Consider the following 9,757-nt stretch of genomic DNA (forward strand, 5'->3'; position numbering starts at 1 on the left):
TATTGTAAAAAAAAAAATACAGAACAGTTAACACAATCTTCTTTAAGAGACATATGAGAAGTTTGCTCTAGGCAATTCTTTAGTTTTCCTCTTTCCTTCCCTTCCATGCCACAGAAGAAACCAGTATTTGTTTTAATGGCAGCAAATCCCTTATGAAAAACCATACCATTCCATATTACACAGTAGTAATAGTAGTAGCAATATTAAGCATCATAGTAAGAAAGATGTGCAAGCAGCATCAAAATCACTATCTCAACATTTTCTCACTATCACGGTTTGCTACTTTAAAAAAAATATTTTCTTTAGGGGAAAACCCTGAATGTATATTATAAAAAAAAAATTAAATGGTGCCATTGCAGTCATCTTGTCAGCTTATGTTGAGCTGTATCACACCTATCTCTGTCCTTTGAAATTAAATTCCTTACCCAAGATCTTTTACCCTCCTGCAACAAAAATCCATGTTCAGTACATTTCTTCAAGTAAACAGTCTGGTGAGCTACCTGAGAGAGCAATCGTTTCCCTGAAAGTACTAAGGACAAGTGACAGAGAGTGTTTTTAATACCACAGTTTCCAAACAAGTCCTCTTTAAAACTTGACTTTATTTCCAATAAAATGCAGATTTACATTATTCATGGGAACACTTGAATTTCATTAAAATAGATTTTTATAATCACACAAACCAATAACAGAAGTATGACAAATCACTATTTATTATCTCACACATACCAAGAGATCCGTAATACTTACATTGAGGATCAGAGTTTTCCCAATGGTCACCATTAAAATGGAAGGGAAAAAAAGTGTCATTCTGAGAACAAGATTATGCACTCTGAAATTTCACAGGAAGCCACTTTGCAAGTGAATTGTGATGCAGTTAATAAGCGTGCACTGGATGATTTCAGTTTATCTTCCATTTATAAAATATTATAACTTTCCTAAGCCTGAGTATGGTACATTTCAATATTCAGTCATTATTCTCTTTCAAGAATGAGATCCTCTTGATCTATTAACATTTTATATTCAGAGGACTATTTGTTGAAGAGCTTTCTACATTGTATGTGTGTTGAAAAAAGCGATTGTGCTGTAATGGGCAATGTCCTCATGGAAATTCACCTATTAAATTGCATAATTTATGAAGAGACTGGTACAATACCTGGAGGAACGAGCTGTATTAGTTCAAGTACTGCTGTGTCAACTAGAAAGGAAAAGTTTTTTCATGAGTTAAAAAAAAAGTAAAATGGAAAGTAATTCTCATAGTCAAAACCCAAGAAAAACAGCTTTCTGATTTAAGCTTCACAGCACTGTACATAACTACATTATTTGAACTACAGCAACAATAAGAGAAAATTAAGAACAGCTTGCATAAATACCACAAATGAACACAATGGCATTAGCGGCATACAAATGACAACTCTAAATTTGACTTAGAACTTGGTAAGTTCTATCTGCTGCCAAGTTTGTCCTTTTTTTGAAGGAGATGATGCAAGCTTTGCCACTTTTCCAGATAACTCTCAGTATGAGGCAGCATATTCCTGGAGTTTGAGTTCAGAGCCAGTGTTATATCACTACAATTCATTATACTCCACATGTGGCAAGACATATAATTTTCTTAAAAAATTAAAAGAATAATTTTACAAAAATTGAAGGTTTATGCTTCTATTATTGGAAAAATAACCAAATAAGTGATCAGCTAAAGGAATCCATTACCTGTCTGGACAACCAGCTGGATTTTCCATTAATTTTGACTTTTTACCCTTTTCCTCTGCTAAAGCACGTAGCATAAATTTCTAGAGGCATTTTGTTAGTTAACAGTATTTTGGGTAAGTTACTAGTAACCAAAACCAGCAATAAACCTCTGCCTGCACTGACAACTAATCTTCTATTCTGAAAACCCACTAGTGCTAGGGTGCTATTTGTTTAGTACCTGATATACCACATTGGTTATCCACTACCTTTTCAGAGAACAGGCTCCTGATAGAAAAACTATCACATACTTTAAACCTCAAAGAAGTCTTGAGAGTCCATACATGCATGACATTAATGCATAAAACATAATATACATAAAAAGCAGAACCTACGTTCCAGTAACTTCACAAGGTCCCCAGGATCAACTATATCAGCAAATGTCTGGAAAAGAAATTAATAAATAATAATAATGGCACAGTCAAAGCAATCAGATGGACCCCTGGGGAAAGAGAAGGTGGGGGGGGAGGCAGGAAAATCAATATTCTTCCTTGCTTCAGATGGTTGCCAAGAGTCCTATCCCCACTGGAAAAAGAAAGCAAACTGAAATTATCATTTGGCACATGATCAAATTCATTGAAAGCTAGTGGTTCTTGTCATATGCTTTCTAGCCATTCAGGGTTACCTCTCCATATTTAAAATTAGGAGCCATCATCAAGAGTTGAACACGTAGAGATAAGTATTGTCTGAGAAAATTTCAAGAGAGAATGATAAATTGCTGAATATATTAGAATTCTGATAGATTAAGATTATGTTCTTTATTATATTAGTAATGCTTTAAGCTTCATTTTTATGGAAGTGACTATTCATGTGCAGAGTACTGTCCAAGGTGTTTTTTAACCTGAATGCCATGTGAATAGATGACAAGGAATAGGAGAGGATGCTGCACTGGATATTCAGCAGGTAACAAACTTCCCCCTAATTCTGTACGAAAGTCTCAGCAGAGTGGTGTAGATCACTTTAATGTTCAAGGTACCAAACACTGAAGAATACCAAAGTACTACTGCTCCACAAGTATCTAGACCTATTTAATAGCTATTTGTAAGAAGATTGATATTATTTTCAGCTTTCTTGTTCACCTCTTTTGTAAGCAAAGAGATACTGGTGTCTTAAGAATTCCTCTAAATTTCACTGAAAACAGTATTCAGTACATTTCCCTTAAGCAGTTTGTGGTATGGTTGCCTTTAAAAAACTATGGTCTTTTTTACTCTTCAGTAGCTGGTGAAATTATCACTGTTTGTATCGCACCCACATCACCAGAGCATCATTGATGTTTACTCAGTCTGGTTTTCAAAGTGCTGGGGGACACTTAAAGGAAAAGAACTGGAAAGGGCAAAGTATTATTATTCATAGGTAGTCAAGAAGCCAGATCGTATCAGTAAGATTCTGTGTTTCATTATCCCTGTGGTACTAATAATGAAGCTAGTAGGGACTCAGAATATGTGATAAACAACTATAAATTATAAGGCTAGAGTACCAACCTGGGAATTCTGGTGACAAACCATGAAAAAAGTATCTCAAAGGGACAACGATGTCACCAAAAAGGCCTGAGCTGCTATTCTATCTTTCTACTAAATTGAGTCTCCTATATTGTATAGTCTTTGTTGTTCACCGCGCCATATTTTTTAGAACAACAATATTCAGTTAGTTCCAAGGCAGGAAAACAGAGACTGAAAAAAGGATAGTTCACAAAAGAATGAACAAAGACCTAAAAAGTCTAATCATACATTATGATCTTCCATAGGCATAATTCTTGAGTCACGGTGTGGATAATATAGACACACAACTCCTTTGTGCTGAAGAGAAGCATCATTGTAATTACTTCTGCTCAGGGGCTTTGCAGTCAGTTTTTGTGGAGTTTGGGATGGATTTTATTTGGCTTGTATTAGCTCTTGACATTATCTTACCTTTTCAAATACTAGTTTTTCTTGAAATAAGAGTGGAAACGCTGCAGGGACACATTGAGTTTTTTTGTACTGCCCAAGTACAGAGACACTGAGATAAAGTTCCTCTTTGTCTTTCAGCAGCACTCCAGGGCAAGTTATCTGTAAGAGTAACACATTCATTAAACAAACTGAACTTTAGCTACAGAAGTAATGTCTGTTTTCAAGATAAAAACACAATGGTCAAGACTGAAATGGTTGATTTCTGAGAGTCAGATTGTAACAGACTAGAGTGAAAAAAAATTCCTTTTCTGTTTGTGCAGGCTGACCAGGAAAAATAGTCAGCATTTTAAAATAATCAGGACCAATTTTTTTTTACTGTAAGCAAACTTATTCCATTGTCTTCAACAAAAACTGAAACCTGGTATCCCAATCCCAGGTTAATACAGTTAAAGGCATGCATGGACTATATAAGAGTTAATTATCAAGGGTCACACTGGGTTCTACATGAAGAGTCACGTAGAATGAAGTCTACGTGATGCCAAGAGACAAAAACCTGTCCAAGTTTTAGCCTAGCTACAGAAAGCATGAAGCTGGTAAATGTACACACTTAGATATCCGTACTCTGTCCAGCCAGCAAAAAGGGAAAGTTTATTTGCAAGTATTATATTAATTTTGCCTTCTAATATATAAATAAGAAAAAGCAACAGTTGTTCTGTTACTATCAGACACACAGTACACAAACTTTTCTGTGAGAAGTCTGGCTACCTTGGAGGGTATTCAAGGCAGGGAAAGCTCCTCATTAGGCTGCCAGGTGCTGCCACTAATCTCTCAACTTTCTCTGGACAATTCTTATTCTTTAAGTGAGTATGTTGTTAAAACCCTGATGAATATCCAATGTTCTTACTTGTTTTCACTGCAAGGATGTACACAACTCATTGCAAAACTATTTGCTATTTTTTCCAAGCCATGCGGTTTTATTCCATTTCCCAGTCAGAATTGTCACCTTTCACTTCAGTTCTACTGCTCACTTTTTATCACAGTATAATAAATATGAGGTTGTCTCTGAGAAAGTGTTCAGACTTTCAATTACCATGTAGAAAAACAAAGGACGAGAGTGACAGGAATTAAAATAAGTGCTTTGGTTACAGTGTCCTACTCCCAAATGAACGCTTTACTTGAGAAATTCTAAATGGATCTAAAAGAAAACTATATAAACAGCAGAAAAACAGCCTCAGGTGAAAGAAATAATAGAAACAAATGTATGATAGATTATTACAGATACAGTATAAGCTAAAAAATAGTGCTTCTACACATAAATATCCGAGGAGGAAACAAAAAATAAGGGTTTCCTCTCCATGTAAATGAGAGCTTCAAATCTGCAAGAAAAATTCCAGAATAACAGATATCCCAATTGAAACAGACTGTCAAGCATTAAACAGCTTGCATGACACTCATGCAGTTGCAAGGGTGAATAGGAGTGAGTGAGTGAGACAGATTTCATTCATACCAGGCAAGATCCCCCAAACTACATACTACAAGTCACATCAGAGATTAGTTCTCATTTTTCTTCTGAACATTTTTGTAGAATTTACAATCATTTTTAGCTGAGCTTTCATGCCTTTCACCTTAGAGAAGGCAACCATTATTTGCCTATTTATGAAGATGAAAAGTGAGAGGTTTGAAGACATTGGAGAGGGCAAAACTGCAAACAACAGGTGCCATTTATTCTGGCTATCCTGTAAAATAAAGTAAATTCTTACAAATCAGCATGTGGGGCAAGATAGCACAGGTGGAAACTCATGCTTTTACTACCCTTGAGATGAACTGTGCAATTCATTGCCTTGGCTGGAACACCAAAACTACATGTTCATGTAACTTTAAATTATCTCCAAAAATGAATGACACATGTATACCTGGCGTTTGTGAAATCTATCTTGTAACATGCGATGCATGGAGCTGCATAGCCCTTAGGAGATAAACTGAATTTACTATCTGACTGCAAACTGTTCAAGTAGGATTAGGGACCATTTTAAAAACTATAATAGTATTATCTCTGGATCAGCTACGGAAGAGGGATATCAGTGCTGCAATTACCTGATCTTACAACCAACCAAGCGGACTATGATAAATGTCTAAGACAGTGTTACCCTGGACCTCTCTGCTGCAGTTCCCAGGAGGATGGAAAATGTGTACCAGCCCTATTGCTGGGACATCACAAATAGCCATAAAGAAATCACTGAATTCATCTCAGGGAAAGGAACAGAATTCTACTGATCCACAAGACCCCGTGGCATTTGTTTGTTACAGGCAGTCTTAAAACTGTAGCTGCAGATGTAATGAACAAAAAAGGCAGGCCCTGAACAATCCCTTTAATTACCCATTAACGTCAAAACAAGAAGAGTTCCCTATGAAAGGCAATAGACAGTATTAACTTCTGCTGAGTGCAAGCTTCCAGATAGAATAGTATTTTGGACTTAGAGTTGCAAAAATAATCTTCTCAATGTGAAGAGATGCTATTTTAGTCTCCTTACCTGGCAGTAATCCACAACGCTATTAATTCATCTTGGTGCTTAAAGCTTTACTTACCGTCACTGCCGCGTTTGTGAATTCTCCACGTAGGAATGACATGAAGAATAATGTGAATTTCATTCTGTTGCTACATGAGCAATCTAAATGCCAGCAGCAGAGGTAGGCACCAAAATTAGTCTCAAAAAAACAAATCACAATGAAATTTTGGTCTGAGCAATCATGAATTATTCAATTTAAATTAACGGCAGGATAAAACAAGTGAGGTCTTTAACCAAGGCTTTCCATTTTAGAAGAGCAGCCTTTCAGAAATGAAGAAAACTAGCAGTGAAATAAACCAAAGAGCTCATGGACTCTGATAGGAAAAGACCTTGGAATTTCATTAAGTCAAAAGGAGCAAAACCCATCTGTATCCTAAATCAAGGGAAAAAACAGAGGACAGAACTTCTGACAGAAATGGATATGTTTCAAAGAAATTGAGAAATATACAAAGCATTGTAAAAGAACAGGAAAAGGAATGAGAAATCTGGACAAGACTTCATTCGCACGTAAAGCAAACACAGAGAAAACAAGTGGATGTAGTATAAATCAACCAGGATATGAAAACTAACAAATTTATGTCCCAAACAAAACTGACTATTTTGTCTTGGTTTTCATGATACTGAATACAGGAGGAAAAAAAAAAAAAAAACAACCAAACTTAAAGAATGAAATTATGGAAACTTAAGTTCCCCAATATGCATTAGGCCTGGACCAAGGAGCCACAGGGAGGCTGAAACATCTTGAGCCCAGGTTCTGAAAGAATGTAATTTTTCTTGCTGGATCTATACATTACTAAAATCTATGTTATGAAAACAGGGATAGTAACATCTGCTGAAAAATAACAAACACAAGGCCCATGTGAGGCAGAAAAACAAACCTGAAAAATTATAGCCCCCACCAATCAGAGTATGTAAATACCCATAAGTAAAGAATAAAGGATATGGAGGAAAACATGACTAGAAGAAAGCCCAGCAGCATGTGTTTCATAAAAATAGATCAGTCAAGCAAAAGCTGACATTTTCTTAAAAGCTTGTTTTCTGGACAAAGAGTATCTAATTTATCTGGATATCACTAACACCATGCGGTGCCACGTGAAAAATTATTATGTATGAGGCAGAAGACGGGAGTTAGAAAGACCTAAGGTAGTACAGAACTGGTCAAAGGACAGCATCGATAACATGCAAACCTGTGAGGCACCAAGCTGAAGGTCACTATTAAAAACGTTCCTTTATATATCCTGGGATCCATGCCTTTTAATATTTTTAATGACTCTGACACAAGAAGTAAGAGTGTTCTCATGAGATTTTTCCAATTAAAATTCAGAAATCATCAGAGGTCAACAAAAAGATCTAGAAAAAAACTGTTTGTGGGACCAGAGTAATAGAAATGAGATGCACCTACTCTGTATTAACAACATCTTCTGTTGTCTGAAGGGAAGATGATGAGTGTGTTAATAAATGTCAGCATAACTGCAGTGCAGCTCTGAAGAGACTAATATTAAGACACATAGGAGGAACGTTAGACGTTTTTTTTTTCCCTGACATCACCTACGGCAACAGTGAGACCCCGTCTGGAATGCTAAATTCAATTTTGATCCTGATCAATGCAAATTCAGAGTGGAAGAGTAGTATCCATCCTAAAATGAACAGAAGACTGGTGAGCCTATCACACAAAATACTACCAAAAGAAGCAGGTCGCTTTAGCTGACAAAGATGAATTGTGAAATGACAGGATTGCAGCCCAAAAAATACATCAAGAGAGCAAAGGAAAGGAAAAAAAATTATTTAAGTGAAAGGCCAACATTGACATTTGCGTAAGAGCAGGGCATCAACTAGCCAGAAGGAAACTAGGCTGGAAAGTTTTCAAACTATCACAGGCGTGAAATGCCAAAGTAGGCTTCGGTGAGGAAAAAAATGCAAAACAAGTGTTTCAAAAACAGCCTAAATACTCTTATTAAAAGGGCTATGTGAGAGAAATTATGTAGCATAGCAGGGATGTAACTGAACGACCCACATGTGCTGAAAGGGGCACTCATATCTGTGTTGGAGATTTCCTATTCTCTCCCTTTACACTCTTATTTGTAGCCTTGGGTGAACAACAAACACCCTACAACGGAAGAAGCCTGACCCTGGGGCGACACCTTCCCCGCACTCTCTCCTGGCACATGAAGGAACAGAAGAGGAAAGCACATCTGCTCCTTTCCAGGAACCAAGTGGGCCTTTGCATTTTATATTTTATTATGAAGACAAACACTAGCTGTTGAGACTGCAGAGCAACACCATTAGGGAGACACCCTCACCACCTCTGCGTAGACAGAGCTCTATTTCACAGCAGCCACACAAGTGTGGGGACAAAGCTGGTTAAGGAATTAGGAATACCAAGTCCATTTCTCAGTATGTACTTTCTGGATCTCCCATTGAATTTTTTGGATGGCACCTTGGGTTTTTCTTTCAGCAGCAAGAATTCTGGCAGCACTTGCCTCGTGAGCAGGCCTAGCCTCTGGATTACAGCAACCAGGGCCCGTGAAGCCAACAACTCCAGATTAATGCAGCACTATCATCTACCTCAACTACTTCTTAAAACTCAGCAGGAGAATGATACAGACTCTTCATTTACTCCCACCTTGTATATAAGCAGAAAACTTTGCAAAGTGCATCAGGAATGGTCCTAACGGGATTAATATAAAAACTTTCCACTTTCACACCTACTGACCTCACCCCCCACCTAACACCCAGGTGCTTCAGAGCTGTGCAGTGCCACCTGTGAGGTCCCCTCATCGCTCACCGGGGTGCACATGCCACGTACAAGCTGCCGTTTCCCGGCATTTATTTTGCTCTGTTTGTTCGAGAGTGCTTTTTTTTCCACTACATACAACTCCCCAAGAATCAGCGTCTCTTTAAAAAGACCTTTTCCACAGGAAAGTGAGAGCTGTGAAGGAGCGCGGCTGCTGCTAACACCAGCGGGGGGCACAGGGACCGGCTGCGGGAGGGCGCACACACACAGAAGGGGCAGAAGTGGCCCAGGAGCTGGCCCCTGAGCTGCCCTTCCAGACGGAGGGCGGCCACCCGCTCGGCAAGAGGGCCCGGAGCAGCCTCGCAGGAGAACCCCCGGGTCGGAAGAGCGGGGCGGCAGCTGAGAGGCAGGAGTGGAGTGGGGAGCGGGGCGGAAAGCGACGCCGGAAGCGGTTTCTCCTCCAGCCCGCGGCCCGCCGCGCCCCGGCTGAGGACGGCGGGGTCCGCGGCCCGGGCACTCACCGAGCGGACGTCCAGCTGCAGGACGCAGAGCAGCGCTTTCCGCGGCATGGGCGGGCGGGCCGGGACGCGGGGGGCCCCGCCAGCTCCCGGCCCGCTCGGGCTCAGCCGCGCCGCGGGGCCGACGCCGTTGTCACGGCAACCGGGGCGCTTCCGGCCCCCGCCGCGCTTGCGCCTGCGCACCATCCCGCTCCCGGCTTGCGGCGCGGCCTCCTCTCCTTCCCACAATGCCCTGCGTCCCGAGGCCGGATGGCGGCCACCGTCGTTCCTACAGCGCCTTGCGCCAGCCGCCGGTGCCGCTTCCCGCTG

At 39.8% G+C, this 9,757-nt stretch overlaps 1 protein-coding gene across 4 annotated transcripts in view; it reads right to left on the reverse strand.

The window, feature by feature from the left end:
* SPATA6 (spermatogenesis associated 6) overlaps positions 1 to 9,543 on the reverse strand; it is a 50,284-nt gene extending 40,741 nt beyond the window's left edge. For all 4 annotated transcript variants that reach the window (XR_015259238.1, XR_015259236.1, XR_015259237.1 and 1 more), the window contains exons 1-4: positions 9,452 to 9,543; positions 3,651 to 3,788; positions 2,079 to 2,127; positions 1,154 to 1,195 (exon numbers count right to left, since the gene is read on the reverse strand). Coding sequence is in view for 1 of the 4 variants with exons in the window: in XM_086753793.1 (XP_086609919.1) it covers positions 1,154 to 1,195; positions 2,079 to 2,127; positions 3,651 to 3,788; positions 9,452 to 9,499 (277 nt within the window). In the remaining 3 variants the exon portion in view is untranslated. The remainder of the gene's footprint in view (positions 1 to 1,153; positions 1,196 to 2,078; positions 2,128 to 3,650; positions 3,789 to 9,451) is intronic.
* Between the last annotated feature and the right edge of the window lie 214 nt (positions 9,544 to 9,757).

The sequence above is a fragment of the Chlamydotis macqueenii genome, chromosome 8, assembly GCF_036417535.1.
Source record: "Chlamydotis macqueenii isolate bChlMac1 chromosome 8, bChlMac1.mat, whole genome shotgun sequence".
Taxonomy (NCBI): domain Eukaryota; kingdom Metazoa; phylum Chordata; class Aves; order Otidiformes; family Otididae; genus Chlamydotis; species Chlamydotis macqueenii.